Source organism: Quercus lobata, chromosome 10, assembly GCF_001633185.2.
Source record: "Quercus lobata isolate SW786 chromosome 10, ValleyOak3.0 Primary Assembly, whole genome shotgun sequence".
Taxonomy (NCBI): domain Eukaryota; kingdom Viridiplantae; phylum Streptophyta; class Magnoliopsida; order Fagales; family Fagaceae; genus Quercus; species Quercus lobata.
Window position 1 is genome coordinate 35,237,936 of NC_044913.1, and position 25,976 is coordinate 35,263,911.

The 25,976-nt window shown below is 35.0% G+C and overlaps 1 protein-coding gene across 2 annotated transcripts; it reads right to left on the reverse strand.

Moving 5' to 3' along the window:
- Positions 1–1,639: 1,639 nt before the first annotated feature.
- Positions 1,640–25,000, reverse strand: LOC115963310. 2 transcript variants are annotated; one of them, XM_031082265.1, is made up of 20 exons: positions 24,308–25,000; positions 23,942–24,213; positions 23,618–23,714; positions 23,456–23,533; positions 23,292–23,351; positions 23,080–23,184; positions 22,687–22,797; positions 21,017–21,058; positions 19,628–19,741; positions 19,357–19,544; positions 15,540–15,829; positions 15,334–15,455; positions 15,113–15,155; positions 14,927–15,018; positions 14,554–14,602; positions 11,494–11,564; positions 11,229–11,348; positions 7,310–7,410; positions 3,852–3,897; positions 1,640–2,064 (listed from the first exon to the last, which is right to left on the reverse strand). In XM_031082265.1, exons 1-20 carry the CDS (start codon positions 24,530–24,532, stop codon positions 2,014–2,016), a joined length of 2,277 nt encoding a protein of 758 aa, XP_030938125.1. In that variant the 5' UTR covers positions 24,533–25,000; the 3' UTR covers positions 1,640–2,013. The 2 variants fall into 2 exon arrangements, with proteins under 2 accessions (XP_030938125.1, XP_030938124.1); XM_031082264.1 differs by having other exon boundaries at positions 23,942–24,216; positions 24,308–24,999.
- Between the last annotated feature and the right edge of the window lie 976 nt (positions 25,001–25,976).

A 25,976-nucleotide genomic window follows, 5' to 3' on the forward strand; every position in this document is an offset into this window, starting at 1 on the left:
CACGGTTGAAGAGGAACAAAGGGTATTGTTTGGTGAAGGGGGGAAAAAACCTAGTTTTGGTATCTTGGCAGAAAGCATACTTACCAAAATGGGTAGAAAATTGGTGGTTGGAATAGCTTTTTCCTAAAAGATGAAGGAAGTTTTTCGCTAAGCAAGTAGTGGGACTAAACCCACTTCTAGCAGACAGAAGATAGTGAGAGTGAACCCATCTGCACATGGCCAAAATGGTACGTAGTGGGTGTTGGCTAAATGCCTATAGCAGACAAAATGATTGGTGGAAAGCGAGGGCAAAAGGGGAAATCGCCTAGACTTTATCTTGGGTATAAAAGGAATAGTACCCATGAACAAGAAAGGAACGGCAACAAGAATGAGGTAAGAACACAACATCAATCATTAGACAACGGAAAGAAATATCAACAATAGTGTGAAGAACATAGTGCCCAAGAGAATTAGATCAGTGGGTTGAAAGTGAAAGAAGAGAGAGAGGGAAAAAAAGTGAAAGGTAAGAGAGAATAGGGAGTTGAGAAAGTAGAGTATACACGGTAGACCTAACATGCATCACTAGGCAACCTTTTCCCTCCCCCATACAAAACTATACTCTTTGTCATCTCAATAAAGATGACACTTTTACTTTTTGCTACTAACATTCTCGGACTAACGGTTATTCTGCTGTTACTATATACATATAAATATATATATTTCTCTTTGTTTGAAGTGTTTGATCTTGTACACAGACTGGTTCCAAGGGAATCTCGCGGAGAGAGTCAAGCCCAACTTTCCTATCCTCTATAGAAAGCCTTAGCCCAATAGCGCAAAAAGGCACCCACAGTAATGTTAGGGGGGCTTGCGCCACCACCTGATTCTGCCCTTGGATACTTAGGATGTAGGGAGGGGTCATTAGACCAACACGATCGTTGGATAAATAAAGGTTTTATTTTCTTGTAAGTTGTAACCACTCCCCTCAAGATTCACAGGGTATAATTGCCAAACTTATATGTGACATAATTTTGGAAGCTTATACATGACTTATGCCAATTATAACTATTAATCATTAACACTATTACTGACATGTGGTTGATGGAAGATTCATGGTCTCGATATAGAATACATGTTGGTCTTGATTTTAGTCTTGAGACCACATTTTGATCTTGACATTTATTTTATATAATGTCCATTTTAACCAACACTCTGGCTGTTGATCAAGGCATCACAATCTGGTTGTTTCTTGTAGTTATATATACATTAATTGTCATCTCCTAATATAAGGTAGCATATAGCTAGAAAAACATAAGCAAATAAATCAAGATACTACACACCAAGAACCTAATCCTTGGAGTAACTGTAAACAATGTACCAATTACGAGAATTAGTAACTCAGCCTAATATGATGCATCCTTTTTTGTTACAATCTTATCAAATTCGTACTGATCCCCTTTGCTAAATAAGTTGTCAAATCATGTATTTTAATTCTTTTTTTCCTGATCTTAAACATCCAAGCAAAGGAAAAGAACCCTATTTCATTTCATTTTATTTAATTCCCTCTTAATTCTTCATTTCCTTTCCCTTCCCTTACTCAAGCTCCCAAACACAAGGTAAAGAAATCTATAGAAACTAGGAACAACTTTTATTCTATGAAGGGTTTTTTTTTTTTTTTTCCTGGAAAAAAAATCCTCTTTACTCTTCCCTGTAAATTATATCCTGAATTACAATTAGAGCAAAGAGATGCATAAGAATTTGTGTGCATAGATATGCAGCCATCATAGAAGCGCATCCTGCACTTCAGAGAGAGAGAGAGAGAGAGAGAGAGAGGGGATATTACAGCATGGAGGGCAAAAATAAAGCATCGTTGCCTACAATTACAATTACAACTCTAGCTCACATCATAAATACTGAAAATAGCACACAAAGTCACTCTGGAAACTTGAGCAGCAATCCCCAATCCACAAGTGTGTAACTGCCTAACTGGATCGCACATAAGCAGATCCTCTCTTTTGCTATAGAACAAAATGTATCTTACTTGCTAAAGAATATACCCCTCTTCTTTCCTTTCCTTTTCTCAACAGCCTGCAAAACACATTAAAATATGTAAAGGATAATTTAAAGTAATAATTTATAAGTATAATCTCTTATCCAAGGTCAGAAGCATACATATCAACTATTTAACACACCTAAATGATTAACATGTGAAACAATTATGAAATCCTTAGTATATATTTCTCAGCAAATATAGAAAATTTAACCATTCTTTATATCACAACTTTAATGCCTTTTTATAGGTAAGAATAATTTATTAAAGAAAGGCTACTTCATTTACAAAGGACACACAGAAGCCTAATGAATTACAACATGAAAGAATTATATACAAAATGGCAATGGCTTTATAACAATGCAATAGAATTGCTATTTGTAAAGGACCAAGCACGAGACCACTCATAAGGAACAAGTGAAGGTTAGTACTTTCCACATCTTCGAAAGTGCACCAATTGCGTTCCTTCCTTACAGTCCAAATCAAATATAACAGAACAATGTTCCAAATATCCGATGAATAGTTGAATACTTGCCAACCCAATTTCTCCATCCAAATATAAGGTTGACCGTTTCCAGCCCACTAACTCCAAAGAATTCTAAAAACAAAGGTCCACAAATCAAATCTCTCAACATATATCTGGATCTTGGTATATGTCCAGATTGTCCAATATTCAAATCCAGAACAGGCTCAGATTAATCTCAACAAACAAATTTGTCCATATTAAATCATACGATTGTTCTGAACTGCTCTTTTCCATGTTTGAGCAGAGCCTGTTGGGAATCAGACAATAAATTGCAAACTCTTAGGTACATTGGAGGGGGAAAAAGGATGGAGATGAATGTATTATTTATCCTACCCTGATTGCAGTCAGCATTGAAAACCAGATTATGTAATACTTCACATTAGTTATTCATCTACCCACAAAAACAGAAATAAGAACACAGCCCCAAGCACATAGACATTTGCACAAAGATATCAAAAATAAATATTTCAGCAGTTTTTAGGTTTAATGGAAATAAATCTGAGCACAATATAGTGGGAAGATTTTTGAATGGTGCCTACATGGTTTTTGGTGTTTATAAAGCCAATCAGTAAGGCGAGATGGAGTACAAAAAAATCTCTCTCAAGATAAATCTAATGAGTTTAAGAATGTCTGAGAATCTCTTTGTGTGCTATCCTCTCTTTATCTCTTACAGTCTCACCTTCTGTTCTCTTTCTCAACATTTTATTTCTTCTCCTCTCCACCATTAATTTCTCCCCTTTTATCTCTCAATTTGAGACTAGGGCATGGCCTCCCTTCTCTTGCCATCTTTCTATCCTCTCTCTCTTCATAGTTGGCAACAGTTTCAGAGAGAAACATAATGGTACCCGAAGAAACTGACATCCAGCAGCAGCATCTCCTAGTGTAAAAGGAATAAGTCCCTTGTATTTCATGCAAAGGAGATCAAGACACAGTCCCAACTCTAAAGGAAAAGATGTAGGTCACCCTAGAAAGACTACATAAGGGGCCTTAGCAAGTCTATACATTCTTTGATTTAATACCCTGTAAGATCAATATCACAATCTATAAGGTCTGCAAGTTCTACACCTAAGAAATACCTGATTTGGTACGTGCAAATATACATACATCCACATTTGAAAATTAATGCACACAAATATAAATGCCACACGCACAAACAAAGATACATCTACATTCTAAGAAATGGTATATCGAAGTATAAGCAAAGAATAGCAGACAAATTTGCTGTTCTGCATGGACAAAAGTCAAAGTTCCATGTCAGTTATACCCAGGCAAGAACCACTAGAAAATGAAAAATCATACCCTTCGGATGAATAATCTCAAGGTGAGCACAATTGTATCTCTAAAACTGCAGCAGGAAGAGGGGGAAAAAGGATAAAAAGTCAGTCAAGATATTTGTTAAGTAGGAAAAAAAAATCACAATAAACAGATAAGAACAATTCCAAATTATAAAGAGAAGCTTCTGAAACAGAGTAAAACATCAACGAAGGTGAAGCAGGTTGAGAAGCAAGCTACCCCTAATTACTCAAGAACTTAATTTGGAGCTATTCTCAGGAGGCAAGATAAATATTCCCTGCTTACTTTAAATATAATATAATATACCAAGCAACCAACACATGAAAAATGAGAGTTTAAAAAACTGACCAATTTTGATTTTTTTTTTTGGTGAGGGGAGAGGAGGCCATGAGCCCACACTATTGAGAGGAGAGAGAGGGGGGGGGGGGGGGAGGTGCTAATAGATCTTATATATAATAAAAAAAACCACCCAAATTCAACCTCCACCTTAGGGTGGGGGACGCTGGCAATCCCATAAATACCTCTCTATGTTTTTAATGCAAAAAAACATAGATTAGTTTGAATGATTCAGATATATAAAAATACTATGATTAGAGTTAAAAACAGGTGGAGCCCCAACAACCTCGATGGGCATGACCATTATGATGGCTTATCTCAAATAAGATATGTAATAGTAATTACATAAGACGGGTTTAAGTATTTATATGTGATAATAAATAATTAAAATGTTATTATGTATTGCTTTTACAAGGGAAAGATGTGCCATTTGTAGTGGCTTTATCTTAACTATTGGGAAAAAAAATCATTAATACTGGAATTAAGTGGAAAAATTATCAAATTTAATATATGAACACATAGTTAATATTCTTTGGACAAACTTTAGCTACAAAATTGGTTATAGTCTTAGGCTACAACCTTACTCAATATCTTTTTATTGAAGGTGAATTTTGACAAATCCACCATTGGATCACATCTTTTTCTTATATTCTTCATAGCTATGTCATCAATAAATTGCTTAAATTACAAGTTTTTGTAGTTTAAAATCATGCATAAAATATGAACTTATAGATCATAAAATAAATAATATCCAATTGACACCAAATTTGACAAGTGTATTAAGAGCGTAAAGAACATGCAATTCAACGGTTAGATTTCCAAAATATGTAGTAATTTTTATTTTATTGAGTAAAGTTGTAGCCTTAAGGTTCAACTAATTTTGTAGCTAAACTTTGTTCATATCTTTTATTTCCAACTTTCCCATTCCATATTTTATGTCATATTACTTTAGCATCCAAGTTACCTCTAGCCACAAAAACTTACTTATTTTTTTTGTTTGTTTGTTTGGGGTGGAGATAAAGGATTTTTTCAATTGCAATAAAAAATTGTGATTTTGTACTTCACTGCAGAGATTGGATTTTTTATAAAGTTAGAAATTTTGTACAATACCTGGATACCGGCCGGTATGGCCAAAATTATCATACCCAGTAAGGTTAACCTAGGAAGCACGGACACGGGCAAAGGTATGACACGGCGACAAGAATTTAAAAAAAAAAAAATTTATAACTAGACAAGGCTGGACGGCACTCCGAATGAAGTGTTTGTGCTTCCTAGTAGTTAACCCCCTTGAAACGTACTGGATTAAATATCAGAGTATTTCAACTTATTTTAGCAGTTTCAGTCAATTTTGCTCATTTTGGCCTAAATGAGAATTTTGGACTCATACAAGATTTACATTTTTTTTTTTTTTTTTGTAATTTTTGAAATTAAAGAGGATACTTTTGGTATATGCTTGCCTGGCCTTAGTTCTATGGTGTTGCCACCAGTGTTTGTAAAAGCATCTAGCAGACATTAGCTCATAGGCCTCTTAAAGCCTAGGCGTGATTGAAGTGAAGTGCATATTTTTCAAATTAAATATCTAATAACCTTTAAGAAGACATGTCTGTAACATATAATAATAGAAATTAAAAACTCAAAATTTGTATATTTTACCTATTAGGTACGCGCAATTGTATAATGTTTGTAAGTTCAAATTTTACTTATGTTATTTCAATTCTTAAAATTTTATATAGTTAATTAAAAAAAATTATCAATGGACAATGTCGCAGTAATCTAGTTGTAGAAAGTTTAAATATAACATAATTCTCTAGTGCTTTATATAAATACATAACCATGATCAAATAATGTATATGGTTCAATCAACATACATCTGAAAATTAAAGACCAAAAGGCACAAGAATAGTAATTAATCTTGTTTGTATATTTTGACATGTAAATAAAAATTGTTTGTGTAACACAACACCTTAAGAATAATGGTTGTATGGTAAATCATTGGTTCATGTCATTTCTTTCAAGATCAAGCAATTAATTTTGATGATTCATATCTTTTTTAGCGGTAAAATAAAAAAAGTGCACCTCAACCTGCTTTGTGCTTCTTCAAAAAGCACCAAAAATGCATGCCCAAAGCATGCTTCATTAAGTGAGCTTTTTTTTTTTTTGCCCAAGCAAAGTGCTCAAACCTTGGGGCTTCGAGCTTTGAGCTTGAAGCGAACCTAAGCATGCTTTTAACAACACTGGTTGCCACTAGCTTCCACCATGTCCTCAGCCCTCCCTCTCTATCAAGTAGTAATTTTGAATCAACCTGACTAGGTTTCATGAGTGTTTCTGTTATCAATGCAGGTATGCTTGAAAGAAGCTTTGGAGCTTAGGTTGACCTGGTGGGGGAAGCTGTTAAGAGCTTTGAAATGGTTTGGTGGTGGAGCAGTGGTGGTGGAGAATTTTGATTTTGCTAACTGCTTTCTGAAATAATTTTTGGCAGCGCAGAGGAACAAATCACAGTAGGAAAAGGAGCTTTGATTTTGCAAATCTTTGGATCTTTGGGAGGTAACATTTCAGCTGTTTCTGAAAGGATTAACATGCAAGTGGCTGTTGGTGTTGGGGGTCATGTTGACAAAGATGTGCATTGAGCCATCTGTCTGATGGTTTGCGTAGGTTAGTAGATTGATATGAGTGATAAATAATTGGCTACCTATTTGCAATGCTTGGTGGAGATGGTCTCTAGTTTTATTTGTCCCTTGTGTGTATATTTGTATGTGTTCCTAAATTCCCAATGCGTCTTTATTGAGATTATTATTTTATCCCTACTTTTTTCTTTATATTTATGTATTAGCCTAATTATGACAAACACACACACACACACATATATATATATAGAGAGAGAGAGAGAGAGAAAGTATGTAAAACTTAGTTTATAAGAAAAATAATGCGAAGGATGAAAACAGGAGTTAATCATCAACTTCACATAAGGCATCCATCATATCCTTGTATAAGTGCAACAAAAAGGAAAAGTTATATCAATTTTAAATCAGTAAATAATCACTTGGTGCATTTCATGGTTTTATGAAATCTCCATCAAATACAATATGATCAAAGAAAAAGAAACAGTATGAGAAACACTTGTTACGTACCAGCTAACATCAGTTGAGTTGCTATCTGCTCTTAAGAGATGCTCAACACCACCAGACCCAATAATTAAAAATTCTGCAGTAAGTCCATAGGGAATTGTAACCTACAAAAAGGAAAAAGAATGAAATAAGAATGAATAAATACCCACAACTTTATAGAACAACAGCAACAACAAATCTTTAGTCCCAAAACTATGGGGTCAACTATAGCTCCTCAACAAACTAATCAGGGTTGTTCACATGTAATATTCAATTACACCCTAAATTATTCTATAAAAAAAGAGTATACCTGTTATGACCCGGGTGCTGGATAACTTATTTGAATTTAGTTTAGTGATAGAATAAATCTTCCTAGATTAGATTAGTATTGTTATTTATTTTTATTCAAATTAATTCCTATGTTTTAGGATTTTTTGATGAGGTTATCTCATCCTTGGCTATTAATGTACGTTGAATGCATTAATGAGAATTAAGCAGAAAATTAACCAAAAATGTCTATTTCATCTCTCAAGTTCAGGACATTGGTCATCTCAAATTGACTATCTTTTATATTCAATAAATTATCCGGTTTCACAATAACACCACTAACAGCCTGTTTTGAAATCTTAAAAACAAGAATTCAATTCCATTGGAATTTGACTTGATCATTGTGGAATTGATGTAATTCAAATGGGGAACTGATTTTGAACAGTATAAAAGTAAATCAGACCAGAATAGGTTGGATTAGAGAAGAATTCAATTCCTATGTTCCACTAGTGGTCCATGTTTTTCCCTAATTGATACAGATCCTCTCTCTCACATACCCAAAAACACATCTAGTCTTTCTCATTTTTTAGTTCTTTATGTTTTTAACTATTTATTTTGTTATGGTAGCCTCGGAAAAATGCTGAACACAAAGAAAATGGGAGGATTTTATCACACTAATGGTCATGGCTGTCATTTACATCTGTATATAGGGATGTTGGTAAAAAATTAGAATGACTAACTCAATTAAGTCAAGGATTTTCGCCCCATTAGTCTTGTTGGGGGGGTTTATAAAATCATTGCCAAGGTCTTAGCCACCAGACTTCGCACGGTCATGGAAGATATAATTTCTCCTTCTCAAAATGCATTTGTGAGGAACAGGCAGATTCTTGACCCTGTGCTTATTGCTAATGAATGCCTCGATAGTAGAGTTAAAACTGGTTTGCCAGGGATACTTTGCAAATTAGATGTTGAGAAGGCTTTTGATCATGTCAACTGGGGTTTTCTTATGCAGTTACTAGAACGGAGTGGGTTCTCTGCTAAATGGAGGCAGTGGATTTTCTTTTGTATATCTACCGTTCGATTCTCTATATTGATAAATGGCACTCCTTGTGGGTTTTTTGAGAGCTCCAGGGGGTTAAGACAAGGAGACCCATTGTCCCCTTTGTTGTTTGTCTTGGTGATGGAAGCCCTTGGGAGAATGTTGGATAAGGCTGTCCATGATAGTCACATGTCAGGTTTTGCTGTGGGTCGTTTAGAGGGAAGATCTTTGGAGGTGTCCCATTTGCTCTTTGCAGACGACACTTTAATTTTTTGTGATGCTGATTTGGACCAAGTTTTGTTTCTCCGTATGATTCTCATTTGGTTTGAGGCGGTTTCTGGTCTGAAGATAAACTTGGGCAAGTCAGAGCTGGTTCCTATTGGTATGGTGCATAATCTTGACTTATTGTTGAATGTCCTTGGTTGTAAACAAGGTACCCTTCCAATGAAATATTTAGGCCTTCCTTTGGGAGCTAAATGTAAGGATAAATCAATTTGGAACCCAATTCTGGAGAAGATAGAACGGAGATTAGCAGGATGGAAACGTTTGTACTTATCCAAGGGAGGTAGAGTCACTTTAATTAAAAGCACTCTATCTAACTTACCCACTTATTTTCTATCTTTATTTCCTATTCCTGCTTCTGTGGCTAACAGAATTGAGAAACTTCAGAGGGATTTTTTATGGGGTGGCATTGGTGATGAACCAAAATTCCATTTGGTCAAATGGGCTACTGTTTGCACACCCATTGCTTCGGGTGGTTTGGGGATAAGAAAGGTAAGACCTTTTAATGAAGCTCTACTTGGGAAGTGGCTATGGAGATTTGGGATGGAGAGGGCTGCTCTTTGGAGGCAGGTGATAGCTGTGAAATATGGCTGTGAATGGGGAAGTTGGTGTACTAGGCCTTCTAACGGTCCATATGGTGTTGGCTTGTGGAAAAATATTAGTCGGGGATGGTCTACTTTCTCTCGACACATTCTATATGAGATTGGGGATGGGTCTAGGGTGAAATTTTGGCAAGACCATTGGTGTGGTGAAACTTCTCTTGCAGTCAGCTATCCTGAATTGTTTAGATTTTGCCGAGATCAAGAGGTTAGTGTGGCTGAGGTTATGAAGTTTGATAACGGAATCCTGTTTTGGGATGTAAGTTTCTTTCGGGGTGTGCATGCTCGGGAACTAGAGGCACTGGCCAGTTTCATGGATACCATATATGGTGTCTCGGTTAGAGGGCTTGGTGAGGATAAAATGTGCTGGAAGTCTGTTAGAGAGAAGGGATTCACAGTTAGGGATTATTACAATCTCTTAGTGGGCCCTACTGACTATTGTTTTCCTTGGAAAAGCATTTGGAAGCAGAAGGTTCCTTCTCGAGTAGCTTTCTTTGTTTGGACTGTTGCTTTAGGGAAATGCTTAACGATTGACAATTTACGAAGAAGGAAGGTTTGGATATTAGATTGGTGCTATATGTGCAAGTGTAATGGGGAATCAGTTGATCATCTTTTTCTTCATTGCCCGGTTGCAATGGATATGTGGGCTATGGTGTTCGGGTTGTTTGGAGTGAGTTGGGTTATGCCACAATATGTAGTGGGGCTTCTAGCTTGTTGGCAAGGCAGTTTTGGCCGTCATCGAAATGGGTATATATGGCTTATGGTTCCTCATTGCTTATTGTGGTGCCTTTGGAGGGAGAGAAATAGTCGGTGCTTTGAAGATAAGGAGAGATCCATATCAGATTTGAAGCTATTTTTCTTTAGAACATTAATGGATTGGTTGGCTGCTTTGCGGAACCAATCCTTTCCATCCTTTCTTGATTTCTTAGATTCTTGTAATTTTTGTTCTTGATTGTTTGAACCCTTGTACACTCCCTGTGTACTAGGGTGTTCCATTTTTTGAGATCAATAAACTTTTACTTATCAAAAAAAAAATTAAGTTCCTTTCTAGTTCTAAACAGCACAAGTGGATTAAATCGAATGCCAGAGTTGGTTTCAAAGAAGACTTAAAAGGATTCTCTTATAAGATTGAAATTACAATCCTTTACAAATAATTCTCTTTTTTACAAATAGCACATACGTTGGCCAATGAGATCTAACTCAAATGGCACTACCTCCCTTTGTAAGAGTTAGGTAGATGGTGAGGTCATGGGTTTAAGAGCCACAAGGTGCATGAGTAATTTACCAATAAAAAAATAGAACATAAGTTAGGTAAACTAAGAACTGTTGGAAAATAATTCCAATAGTGGAAGAAGCTGGTCAATCATATTAGTTATTGACACTTGATAATGATATGAGATACAAAATAAATGAGATCCCATAACTATGCAGTAGTATCAAGGAAGACCAATATCAAAATGCAGTGAACTTTAGACTGTATTGTATAGAATTAATCGGCCCCAAGTTATTGAACTTGATTGAGTTTACTACGGTATGGGTTGTAAAGTAATCATTATAATTCCTATTTTCTTGAATGTTGTCCATGTTCATATGCACCAATTGACACCAAATATCTTATTAGTATATAATACACTAATTTCCTTCACAAACCAAGGAAAATAGGATATTGACCTAACCAGGCTATGAAAGCCTTGTTTCAAGGTACTGGCCAAGCTCTTAATACCCTCAAAAAGATTAAGCAAGTAAGGAATCATACATCTGTGGAGGGCGAAAACTTTTCAGAGGCTACAACACCACTTGGTCCACTACACTTGATATTGTAACCTTCCCTCTTTATGGACAAGGTAGCTGGTTCCCATATATCAAGATATCCTGTCTGTAAAAAAATTATTTATAAAAATTGGTTTAAGCTTCAGAAAACAACAGTTTAAAACCAAAAAAAAAAAAAAGGATTTAAGAACTCAATATTAACATACTGGAAACAAAGAATGACAAAATGGGGTTTTTCATTGAAGCCATACCGAATAGGATACTCTATATGAAGCATGACCACTATAAAGAGTCTTCTCAATGTGGTTTTGCATCTCAGGATCTGTAAACAAGTTGAAAAAAATGGTATGCCTTTAGCTTTGCAATATATTATACCACAAGAACCAAGCAATTTATTACCCTGAGAGTCTCAATGACAACTATATGTCCAAAAACATTCGAAATATGCTAGCACATAGTAGAATTAAATTCTAGTCAACAAGAGAAATAAAACATCAAACAGACACAGAGGCTATCTCGTCAAATGTGAAGGAATAAGGAAAACAAATCAAAGAATTATAATGTAGGATACCCACAACAAAAGAAGACATCCATCCTTTTTTAACAACCTTTAAAAAAATATATATATATATATATATATATATATAAATAAATAAATAAAAAACACCCTACATCAGTTGTAGTTACTTCCACAAAGGAACGTCACTTGAAGTTAAATTTGAATAACCTTGGTTCAATTTTCCAATTCCGCAGTGAGACAACCAAGGAAGAATTCGCCACCAAAGAAATAATTAACCAAGCAAAGTCCCAAACTAGGAAACAAGATGGACTTGAACTCTAATTTGTCTTTCCATTTAGTATACCTTGGCCACCAGTTTGAGAGGCAGAATCATGATGTGATATAAAACACAAAAGGAGGAAGCAAACCAGATACAATATGGTAATCATGAGGTCTCATGTGAAGCTCTAGAGTTAGGTGCTTGTAAGATATTGAGCCCTTATGATATCTAGCTAGGAAGCACAGACACTTCATTTGGGGTGCTATCCACGTGTCGTACCCATGTCATACTAGTGTCATACCCGCCATGTCATTAAATAATTTTTCAAAAATTGCTCGTCGCCGTATCACATCCGTACCCATACCCATGTCTGCGTCTGTGCTTCCTAGATATCTAGTACACATTACACAGTTTGACCATACTAATGAAACTGGAAAATACTAAAAAGAGTCTATGAGGTATTGAAAAACTAAACTAAAAACTCATATACTGATGATATTACCTCAATGATGGGAAACCTATTCCTGAAAATGGGATGTTTGGTATGCTGAATAGATCCTATAATGGAAAAGTAATAGTTCTTCAATCGTTTGGTTACACTTTCATTATAAGGAATGGCTATTCACCCTCACTGCCTAGCCTATTCCTCATTTTTAAGGAATAGCCATTCCTTTTAAAAATTAGAGGAATAACTATTAAGTGAACTGCCATAATAGCTTCATAATATAAAATCCTTATAAACACCTTATCTCTCTCTCTCTCTCAAGTTCAAAAGGAAAAAAAAAAAAAAAAAAAAAACTCTCACACAGACCCCTACTTAGCTCCATCAACCTTCACGGGTGGCATACCACACTGAATTGAACCATGGAAGCACCATCTTGTGGATATGAATAAAACAAAAGAGCTCTACTGGAGTTTGATGAAAACAGACCCCTACTTCTTAGCTCCATCAACCTTCATGGCTGGCATACCACACTGAATTGAAACATGTCAGCACCATCTTGTGGATACGAATAAAACAAAAGAGCACTACTGGAGATTGATGAACTAGTCAACCAAAGCAGTGACCAACCTGAACTTGAATATTTGAGACTCCATGGTGCCTTTCAGATCTAAAAATTCCACAGTTCACGGTTGGCAATAGTTCCATCTAAAATGGAGTTCGTGTAGTTTGCCTTTAACCCAAGAGATGGGATTTGTGATGGTAATGGTGACTTGGTGTTAAATGAATTTCATATTTTTTGGATTGGAGTTGGGTCTTAATAAGATGGTGGAAATACTTTTGGATTTGGTGATATGAGTATTGGTGGGCTTGTGATAGAGCAACTTTTTCTTAGGTGCTAAAACTTTGTTGATACAACAAACCTTAGTCCCAAATTGAATCCTCAACAGATTAGTTAGGGTCAAACACATGTATACTTATCCTCCATTCTATTCCATCTAATGTCATACTAAAACTTCATTATTATTTTTTTTTTAATTATTTTTTATAATTATCATACTTAAACTTTGTTGATATAGAGGACATATTTCATGTGCACAAAACACTCCTAAAGAATTACACGTGAAAAGAAAAGCCATCGATGAAACCTACAACAGATTTCGCATTGCTTGTGCCTATGTTTTGGGACAACTTGAACAACAATGTCAAGAATCCAAATTTCAGCTCAATAACAAATAGCTCCATACCATTAAATGTTCAGCTATTCGTCTCCCTCCATATAGTCCACATTAAGCAAAGAGGAGTTGCGTTCAATACAAATGAACTCCCATTCTTTCCATACAAACTTAATTATTTATTAATCTTTTCAATTGTTAATATTTAGAAAAACACTAGAATTATCAGATAAAATATTAATGTCCTTTTAAATGAAGGATTTATCAATTTTTAAAAGGGGGAATGAAAATTGAGGCCTACAAAAGTTAATAAAATCTTAATGAATACAAAAATTATAAAGATATTTTAGGAAATTAAATTAAAATATTATCTTGTTCCAACATTTGTCATGTCATATCAAACACATGAATGAGAATAGTTATTGCGCTACAATAGTTTCCATTACCAATGATTCCCAAATGTGCCCAAAATGCATTTTCTAGATCCATTTTTTTCTTCGTAAACAAATACTATGTTTCAAAAATGTTTTAGAGGAGATTCTCCTAAACTTCTTTAATTGATTTAGAAACGGGTCCTGTATATATATACAAACAAGTATCATTAAGCAACCAAACAAGTGACGGGAATACAAAACCTATGTCAACTATTAGGGGAAAAAAATTACAATATAAAACATAGAAAAGCTCAATAACAAAATCAACAAAATTAGACAGACAAGACACTCCAGATGATGCCTCCCCTCCCCCTTCCTTTTCCTGGGAGTACTAGAAAATTTAGGAAACCAGGCAAAAGCACAGGAATTGATAAGCACCCCAATAAAAAGAATCAGGGGAAAGCAGTGCAAAAGTAAAACATAGTTCAAAAAATAAAGGAGAACCATGCAAGACTTGATTCATCAGATTATAATTACTTACCACAAGTGATCCTTTTGTGGTCATTAGCAAAAACCTTAACAAGCTCTCCCTGCATTCACAAAGAAAAAGGTTATGATCGATCTACTAAAATTGTCTATACATCTAGAATTTTTTTTTTATAAGTTAAACAAGCAGTAGAACTTTTGCAACCACCAAATGCCCAGATGTGTAATATACACCAGTTTGGAGAGTATATAAGTATATTCAAGGGAGAGAACATTGGCTGACTTCATATTTTACAGAGAACAACTAAAAATAGTTACTATTATGAATAAGATAGAATACCATAATCAATACCCACTCCGTCCCAACATAAATGTCTTTTTTTTTTGGGTGGGGTGGGGGGAGTAAAAGGGGAAAAGAGAAACAATACCTTGCGCTTCCTGTTGTCCAGAGGCTGCACTTCAATAGCAAGGTATGTTTCAACATCATCAGCTGTGACAAGATAGTTTGGTTGCTTTGCTCCTGTCACCAGAAACAACATAAGACCCACATATCTAGATAAGGATGGTAATACAACACACAAAACCAGTGAGCTCAAGGAAAACAAAAAAGATACCATCAATGTAATTAACAGATCCATCTTCCATGTGCCGTACCCACTGGCAGTAAAAAATAAAAAATAAAAAATAAAAAAATCACAAGATTATAGATTAGTATTTGCATCACATCTAAGTATTCCACAATATTATGTGTTTCATGGTGCATTTAGGAAATTTCTGTAACCAAATCCCATAAAATGAGATGAGAGATTCAAAGAAAAAGATCCTGAAAAGGCACCTCAAAGTTACAACTGGTTGTCCCATTAATAGAATATCCACATGCCTGGAGCTCCTTTCCTGGAACAGCTTCGCCTGAAATTTGAAGGCCCTCTATTGCTGGTAATGGATCATCATCTGCAGCTGCATATAGAAATCTAATCAGTTTCAAATAGCCAACAGCAGTGCTGAGACGTAGCAGCAAAACTGAAAGTAAAATAAAGTTACCCTCAGAAAACGATGAGGAAGGTTCTTCAAGCACGGGTGCTAGATAAGGAGAATACGAGGAGCCAGGATCATCAATTGTGGTTGCGTAAGGTGAGTTTCCTGAACTCCAATTTGCTGAAGATTCTCTTTCATTCTGGTTTCCCTCTGATTCTGGATCATCCATCTCACGGTTGCTGACTGGTTCACGAAATGTGACCTGTTTGCTGGTGATTTCTTCACCATAACGTGCTGCATGTACCTCACTTTGAGTAACAGCAAGCTGCCCATGTATACCACGGGCTGCTGGAATCCTGCAAGACAAGCAAGACACTTGAGCAGGACAACACAGTTATATGATAAAAAAAATACAGATGCAGCACTTGCCATGCAATCATCATGATGCACTGACAATCAGTACATAACCTCACAATAAATCCAAGAAATGCAAGCTTGTTTTACTAGGCGAATATAAATTAGTTGTTAAAGGTAACAAAGGGAAGAGATTACACAACAGTGGAGGGAACAATGAGACATGGACAGCAAGATCCATCATCGAAATCATCCTTAATTGAATTAATTATCCAGAAGTAAATTTGTAAGAACGAACAGCCAAGATAAGCTACTATGTGCTGAGAAAGCCATCTTTAATATGCTAAAAAATGTTCGACCTTCCAGTTTTATCTTGCAATCAAGGAAAATAAATTTTCAAAAAGTAGCAATCATCTAGAAGCTCAAGCAAACCAACACAGGACATTCAGAATATAAAAACAAGAACATTCATCATCTTCTTATGTGAAAACCAGGAAATTCCAAATAATCCATATTTGAGCTCCAAAAATGAGATACTTGAATCTTTAAGCACAGAGAGTCTGTTAAGTGAGATCCAAACCATCTCTACTATGTGATGTACTAACAGTCAAAGATATCACCCAAACTAAAACACATCTTACCAAAAAACAACCACAAAGAAAAAATTCCCAAAATGGTAGCATACATTGAATCGTTGCTAAATAACGAGAAGAATTTTGACAAAAATTGGTACTTAAAATCCCACTTCCACTCCCTACTACCATCAGTTACCTTCCAAAACACTCCCTACTATCATCCGAAACCTTTTAAGCAGTCATCAGAACCATAAAGAAATTAGACAACCTATGAGCAAAAATGTAAAATAAAATTAACAAAACTTAGATACACACACACATCCAGCACCAAGTTGTCAAAGCTGTTTCCAAAATTAGCTCCATTTCCCAGTCACAAACTTACTGCAACCTCAGTTGCCTAACTTATCTTCAAAAATATACAAGGCAGAATGTCACTACTAAAGCTATCCCAGAAACTAACATTTTGTCTGCCTCCAGATATAAACAAACCTTTATTGCAATTTGTTATAAGAAAAAAATTTCATCAAGAAGAAAATAAGGGGTGCAACCCAAGTACATGAAATACATACAAGAGAAACATCCAAAAATAAAACAAACATTTAGTGCATTACAAAGAACTAAAACAGTTGCATTCATTCGAGAACTGAGAGAAGTACAATAGTGGAGGAAGAAGGGGATTGTGAAGATAAACGCTGGATCTAGCAATAAAAGAGGTGGGGAGGGGGGAGACAGAGAAAAAGTCGTGGCAGTGGGGAATCTCTTTTTATCTCTCCCCTTTCTCTTGTTTAGGATAAGTCAAAATACACAAAGCTCTCACCATATATTATATATAATCATTCTCATTACACCTTTAACATGAGCCTTTTTAAAGGGCTTATCTACCAAAAAAATTTCAAAAAATAAAAAATACAAGCCCAATCCGTTTTATGCATAAAATAATAGAATACAATTTTTACAAGAAAATCATTCCACTTCTTTTTGTTCTTGAATCCCAGCCTAGCTAGAAGTTTCACATAGCGCCCATACTCTGACTTTACTACAAATCCACTGATTTTTTTTAATATAAATAAAAATCATTGGACTAAAAATGCAAAATACATCTTGTTTAGATATTCAAGTTTAAGCTACCTATGAATTCTAAGGAAAAGGAGGATATGAAATAACCATAGTGGATACATTGGATGGACATTAAGTGGTTGATATTATCCTCCCGGGACATGAACTTGTTTCAAAGGGAGAATCAGTCCAACTTGATCAACCATTAACAAGTAATCCTAACGTATGTGGATTTGGTCAGGGGGATGCAGAAATAGTCCTTCAAGATCCATTGCGTGTCCAAGGCCTTTTGTTTTTCTTGGCATCTGTTATTTTAGCACAAATATTTTTGGTTCTTAAAAAGAAACAGTTTGAGAAGGTTCAATTGTCCATAATGAATTTCTAGATTGTGGATTTATTAACATAAAGTTAGTAAAAAGAACCAATTCCCGTTGGCAATTATATAATTATGTATGATAAAAAAAAAAATGATACACTGATACACTAGTTGCATCAAAAGAAACTAAAAGATTTAGTTAATAATTGGCACGGGGGAGGTGGAGGGGGAGGGGGGGAGACCACAAAAGGTGCTAAATTAAACAATCTTATTATTATTTTTTTAACAAGTAAAGCACTTCCAAGTGCAAAGGTTGTGTACAATCAATAAAATCCATTATTATTACAACAATCAAGAAAATCCAACAAATTAGAGAAGGAATGAAAACTAAAAGCAGCCATCCAATCATTCAAAGTGCATAACAATACATTCAGATCCATCATACGTTGTTCAAAAACAATCATTTTATTAACTAGACAGTTTAAACAGAATACCGTTCAAGTTCTTTTTTTGACATCTTGTAACATTGACAACTTATTACAAAAACCATACTCAATAAAAGGCTACACAACACCATAAGAATGTTATGATGAATGGCTTCCAGCCTCTAAAAACATTCATGCTTAAAACAATCAAGACAAATATTACCTAATAAAGAACAAAGAACAAAGAACAAAAGGGTTTTTATGGGACAGTGTTTCTTTCACTTATTAAAGAAGAATGGAAGCAATACGTATTTGAGCTTATTAAGTGCCCAACCCACCCAGAGTTAGAGTACTCCTTTTGGGGAGTCCGCTAGGGGCTTACACTTAACCAAGATTATCCACACTCTTTTTTGATAGATCAATAACAATTCATTAGAAGCACAGGTACACCTTATATGCAAATTAAGTTTGTTTTAAGCTGATATCTTATAAAATGCAACAACAATCATACTGTAGAATCCTAGCTATCTTTGGGAGTGGTCTCGGTGTTGGGGTTTTACTGATTGTTCTTCTCTCTCTGAGTTTATGTCTTCCCTTAGTTTAGTTTCCTGATTTCTTGTTTTGCCGTGTTGTTTGTTCTTTTTTTCTTGTTGTTCATCATCATGAACAACTTGTACCTTTCTTTTCTTTTTTCTCTTTATTAATAAATTTCTGATTACCTATCAAAAAAAAGTAGAATCCTAGCTATCTTCTTATTCACAAAATGCAATTGTTATATATTTCAAATAGATTAAGGTTTTTAAACCTCTTTTTAAAATAAATAAAAAATAAGATCATATTAGTTTCAGAATCTTTTATAAGTATTGCATCAAATTTTTAACTTGAGAATAAAGGTAACAACAGAGGGAATGGTAGTGGAGTCAAACTGGCTGCCCTAATAAAAAAGGTGCCAATTAATCAATAAGAATATGTAGATATTTGATTTTGTACAGAATGTTCACAATTTGCTCTTATTAACACACATTTTTTACAACAATTCACGCATGCATCACCATTCAACATAAAAATTCATTGAGAACAGAACCCACCAACAAATGCAGATGGTTGTAATTTGTACATTCAGTTCACAGTAGCAGTCTCCATTTGACCAGGCTCACCTGCTTGCAAGAGGTGAATACCTCCCCAAGTCCTCATGTTCCAGAGTTTGTGCTGCAACACCACCCAAACCACTCTGATGGTGACTCAATGGATCCCAATCTCTGACCGTCTGAGCATCAGAAGTAGAAATTGGTATCTTTCCATGGGAATGTGTTGGTTGAGGGACCAGTTCAAGTTCATTTTTGTTCTGACAGAGAATTTATATAATTAGAAAAAGCAAGAGAGAGAGAGAGATACGTAGAGGAATAACAAGAAGGCATATGAGCATACTGAAGTTATCAACGGTGCACCAATGGTGTGGGCTGGTGATTGTGGAGCAAAATTCGGGTGATTCGCATCTGAACGCCAAGGTGTTAATTGATATTGAGACTCCTTTAGCTTTGACTATGACCAAAAAAAAAGGAACATGGTCAAGATAATCAACTTTGGAAAAAGAAAACAGAGATAGTGCTCTAGTAAAGAAACTATAGTAGTAAGATCAATTATTGTCGCCCAATAAAGGAGAGACTTTGAAACATAGTCTTCAACTTAATCAATCACTAAACACTTTGTGCCTTCAAATGTCCTCAGGTTTCTTCCTATCCATGCACCATATAAGAAGTAAGGGGACAGCATTTGATATCACTTTGGACAGGGTTTACCTCCAAACCAATTTGGAGGAAAATTCGTCCAACCCACTACGAGGTAATTCAAACAAACATCCATGTGTACCTTTAGTCACATATCCTATTTATAAGTCATGTAACTTGTTTAAATAATTTAATGAGTCATGTGATTTAATACACACAAATGGTTTTATGAATAGACACAATGGGTTGGAGGAGATTCCTTCACACCAGTTGGAGGAAAACTTTATCCTATCACTTTATTCTGGTATCTATTGAAAGAACCTTTGGATAGGGTTTACCTCCAAACCAATTTGGAGGAAAATTCATCCAACCCACTACAAGGTAATTCAAACAACCATCTATGTGTACTTTTAGTTACAAACCTACTTTAGAAGTCATGTGACTTATCTAAATAATTTAATGAGTCATGTGATTTAATACACATGGATGGGTTTATGAATAGACACATAATGGGTTGGAGGAGATTCCTTCGCACCAGTTTGGAGGAAAACTTTATCCTATCACTTTATTTTGGTATCTATTGAAGGAACCTTTCCAGCAAGTCAAAAATGCCACAACTAACCTAGGTATCATCCAAAATCCCAAACAAAGAGAAGACCGGTAACCACAATTCCTGCACAATAGCGCAATGACAAAGTCCAGTCTCCTTAATTTGCACACAGCAAGAATCAGCTACAATTTTGTTACATTCTCCAAAATTATCCACCATTAGGGTTATCATCTGAGCTGCTGTCCAACCAACACCCCCCCACCCCCGCAACCCAAAAATAAAAAACAATTTTGCTGGGACTTCAGCTTGCCAAAAGCTTCTCCAATATAAAACTAATATCTAAGCATCCCCCTCAAGGCCCAGAAGTAAGACCTAACCTCAAACTTCCAATTCCTCAGCAAACACCCAAATCCAGGATATCTTAAGCTAACATCACACAGTTTAGGTTTACTGATCAATTAAGGATCAATGCCAGATGCAACAATTCAAAACTCGAAACGGAAGATTAGCCATAAAGAATCTCAAATATAGAGAACATACCTCAGTAAGAAGGAGCTTCTCCTGCAAATGTTTGAACAAGACCTGCAATAAAGCAGAAACCTTTTTTAGAAATTTTAATAATTTCCATCAGGATTTCTTTAGTACAAGCCAAATTTTAAAAATATGAAAAATTATCCTCCATCAGAGCTCCTTTTTTTCTTTTTTTCTTTTTTTTTGGGGGGGGGGGGGGGTGGGGGGAGAGAGAGAGAGAGAGAGAGAGAGAGAAGGGAAGGGAGGAATTATTAAAGACCCCTCTAGAAGCAAGGATAGTTTCAGATATACATAACATCAACAAATGAAAAATACAGTGCTCCATCCCCTTTACCACCATCCACCAAATAAACTAAACAGAAAGCCAAATTTTGAGGGGAGGGGGTGTGCTTTGAAACAGTCTAAGCATCATGCCAGCATTCCCTATATTGAAAATAATATAGGCCAGATAGAATACTAGAACTTACATACAAGAGAAATATTTTTTTTAAAGCGAGCTTAGAGTGTGCCTTGAAGCAAGGCACATCTAATATGGCCCAAGGGCCAACACGTAAATATTTTAGTGGCCCTCTTGAAATGCATGCCTCCTTTGAGAGGAACACACTTTAAAGTGCACTAGCATGCAATATTACATAAATGTATGAGGAATGAAGTTAGTTGACCAGGGCTATAGCTGCACAATTAAAATCAAGGCTGAGCATAGCCATAAATTTGTCACTAGTTATATCTAGATAGAATCTAATGGTTCAGCTTTCTCTCTCTCTCTCTCTCTCTGATAAGCAATGTAAAGTTTCTCATAAAATCCTCAGTCATCCTCCTTAAAATATTAACTTTCGGCAAGTAACGCTCAGCCACCAAGCCAGTATAATCTGAGCTTGAAGCAAGTAATTCAAACTTGCTACCCCTTAAATTGATATTTAAAAAAATAAAAAAATAAAAAAAAAGGCCTTCAAATCTATTGACACAAGCTATAACTGTCCACCTTTTTGCTCCACATGATTTCATTGTTCCCTTCAATGCCAGAACAATGTTGGACTACTTAATTTGAAAAATAAGAAAAAGCCAATCTACAATATCATACAAATTCTCAAGGTTTTATACCATCACCCAAAAGAAATCTCAGCATAGAAGTTAGCACAAGTGGAAGTTACAAGAAAGACAACATTAAGTAAATGAGATGTGGATGCTACCCATAATCTCTCTCAAGCAAGGACAGAGAAGAAATCCAACTAATCTCAGAATTCCCTTTCTTTTCTTTCTTCCCTTCTTAAGGAGGTTGGAGAAAGAGAGAGAGAGAGAGGCTGTATGAGAAATTACCCTGCTAATGACAATGGTTTTCATTATCTCGCTAAAAAGATAGATTATAAATGGAACTCCTTACCTAGAATGCTTTTTTTTTTAGTAGGAGGAGATTTTATGTAAACAGAACTCTCCTAAAGAGTTATACAAAGAAAGATTATAAATGGTACACAATTACAAGAACAAAAAAAATCTTCAATTTGCATATCTGTAGTAAATTAATGGATAATAATAATTCATTTGCCAGCTAAAGGTACGAGTAGTGGAAGCTTATGAATGTTCAGCACTTATACTATGGTCTACTTCAAAGATATTTACAATACGACAGAAGCAATGTCTATATCAGAAATGACAACACATAAAAATTATTTAAACTTGACCTTGACATTGCTAACAATAGACTGGGCATCAGGAACTGGTGGCTGCAGAGAGTACTCTGATAGAAGAGGCAGCAAAGACGAAACAAATGTTGATCTTTCTTGCTGTGCATCCTAACAGATATAAAATAGAAGCATAATACTTAGGTTAAATTATAAAAAAATCAGGAAATATGACTAACAACCTAATCTGCTTTCCTAACACCATTTGTAGCATCAAATTTACATAACTATTTGAGAAAACTGATCTACAGAAGGTTTTTTTTTTGAGGGTGAGGGGGGTGATGGAATCATTAAAATAACGGAAGGTTTTGTTGACAATATAGTTGAATTTACAAACACAAAATCAACATCCACCAGGTATGAGAAAATAAGAAAAGAGAATCGTAAAACTACCTGCAATGCATAACTGAGACGTATATTTTCCTCAATTATGTCTTGTCTGTATGAGAGAGCTTTTGATGCAGCATCCACAAGGTCTTGTTGCTGCTGATCAAAGGCCTAGTATCAAGACAACCAAAAAACTTTACATCAAACCCCAAACTGAAATAAGGGAAAAGGAAGGTAATAAGATTTGTAAAAGATAAAAATAAAAAAATACTGCCTACCAGACGCATATAAGCAATGCGCTTTTCCAGAACATATTTTTCATTGCGTATTTGCGCTTCCTATCATAACATATTTAATATTAGTCACTTCAATTAGCATATAAGCGAAAACAATAAAGATGTGTAGAGGAAGAAAAGAAGAAATATACACTTGCCGTTTTTACCTTAACAGAATAATCCGCAAGATGCTTCCGTAATTGCATAATCTCCTCTTCTTGTTCCCGAATCTTGACAGCAAGATCCTACACAAATACATCTGGTCCATTAAATATTTACCTTAAAAGAAGAAAACCTATTCTTCTCTTCTAGAACTATATGAATTATACCTGCTTCCAGAGACTGCTACTATTATTAACTTCAGTCATTGGCATCAGCCCTTGTCCAGTTAAATTGAACCGTGCATCATGTTCTTCCATTTGATACCTTAGACAAACACACAACATTAATGAGTTGTTTCATCAAACTCTTTCTTGTTTTGATGTTTTACATATATTAATGAGTGAAAACAGAATAATCATCTAAGCCAAGACTTAAATATAATCACATAGTTGCATTGATGAATGAAAGCAGAATCGAAGTTGATCTTTTGGGAGGAAAATTAATGCAAGTAAGCATTTGAGTTAAATTGGGAATGGTAATGTAGATTATACCTGCCCGGAGAGAAAGGCGGTGTAGATTGCAAAGAGAAGAAGGCATTATCTGGTGGAGGCCTGATGGTGGAGGTGTTGCTTTCTGCACGACTCTGCATAGTAGTAGTAGCCTCAGTGTTTGGCTTTAAATCTTGATGGAGAATGATTGGACCTGATGGAGCAATCGACGCATTGCTCATGTTCATGTTCATGTTCCTAAACCTATCGTCGGGAGCTGATTCATGAACCCGCCCATTCCATGTATGTCTTTGAACCATTGATTCATCTACCCTCTGCTGCAATCGTCAAAATCGAAGTTTAGTGTTATCTTTCAGAGTTCAAAGAATTTTTGTTTAACTTAAAAAAACAAAAAACAAAAAAACATACATATCTGTCGAGCTCAAGAATTTTGTTTTGGAGCTCGTTCCGCAAACGAGTGTTCTCTTCAACCTGTTGTTTGATGGTAGCTTCGGCGGCTTCCACGGCTTTTATTACCTGAAACAAGTTGTCGTTGTTGTTGCGATCATTATCATTATCGACGATGTTGGTGGCGGTGACGGCCAAGCCGGAGAATTTATCAGCCAATTTAACGTCATCGTAGCCATTCTCCATGTCCGATTGACTAATCAAACACGAAGAGATGTTGATGTTGATGTTGGTAGGTGTAGGTCTAGGTCTAGGTCTAGGTCTAGGGCTAGGGCTAGGGTTCCAAAGAGATTTGCCTGAATCTATGTTGGGAAGTGAAAATAGTACAAGTAATACTAGTCGGCATACTACTAGTATGTATGTATGAATGAATGAATGAATGAAGATGACCTAAATAGAAGAATATTAGTAGAGAGAGAGAGAGATATGAAAGGAAATGGAGCAAATGAGATAGAGATAGACAAAGATAGATATACCCACCCACCCAAATATCAAATATCAAATATCAGAATCAGAATTAGAATCAGAATCAGAAACAATGATGTTTGTTTTGGGGGAGGGAATGGGATTCAAAGCTGGGAGGAAGAGGAAGAAAGAAGAAGAAGAAGAAGTTGGAAATTCTTAAAACAGCCTATGACTGACTGACTGACTGACTTTCAAAAGAGAAAAAATAAATGGAAGGGAGAAAATAATCGAATTTTAGTATTACTTGTAATTCTTATTCTTCTTTTTTTTATGTTATACTATTATATGTCATATCATATGATGAATTTTTTTTTTTTTTTTTTAAAGCCTATGTATGATGTCTATTGATGAGTATCGACTATTGAGAATTGAGTGCGCGTGGGTTTAGGTTATAACAACAACAATAATACCCTCTCAAAAAAAAAAAAAAAAAAAAAAAAAAAAAAAACAACAACAACAATAATACCTTTTCAATAAAAAAAAACAACAATAATACATTACAGACATACATACGTTTTATAAATAAATAAAAAAATACATTAATATCTCCAAAAATAATAATAATAATAATACATAGTAATTACTACATGCATTCAATCGACAGTAACCAAAAAAAAAACCTGTGTGTACTGTCTTGCACTGTTTTTGTCATGAACTAATGAAACATATAAATTTATTGAGAAACAAATACTTTTTTTTTAAATTTTTGTAATCTATATATCTATATATATATATATATTAATAGCCAAAACATTTAAAAAAATCTAATTATATTTTAATTGGATTCTCAATTTTGCATTATGTGTCCATTTAATTTTTAATTTTGTACCAAGTGAATTACTAAGTGTAAAAATCAAAGAATCCAAATGTAATTAGATTCTAAATTAGATTTTAATTAGAGTTTAATTTTCTGCCACATATCCATCTAAGTTTAAAATTTTTGTAGCAAGTGAATTATTAGGTGCAAAAATAAAATTTAATTTTTAATTTTGTACCAAGTGAATTACTAAGTGTAAAAATTAAAGAGTCCAAATGCAATTAGATTCTAAATTGGATTTTAATTAGAGTTTAATTTTCTGCCACATACCCATCTAAGTTTAAAATTTTTGTAGCAAGTGAATTATTAGGTTCAAAAATCAAAGAATCTAAAACCAATTAAATTCTA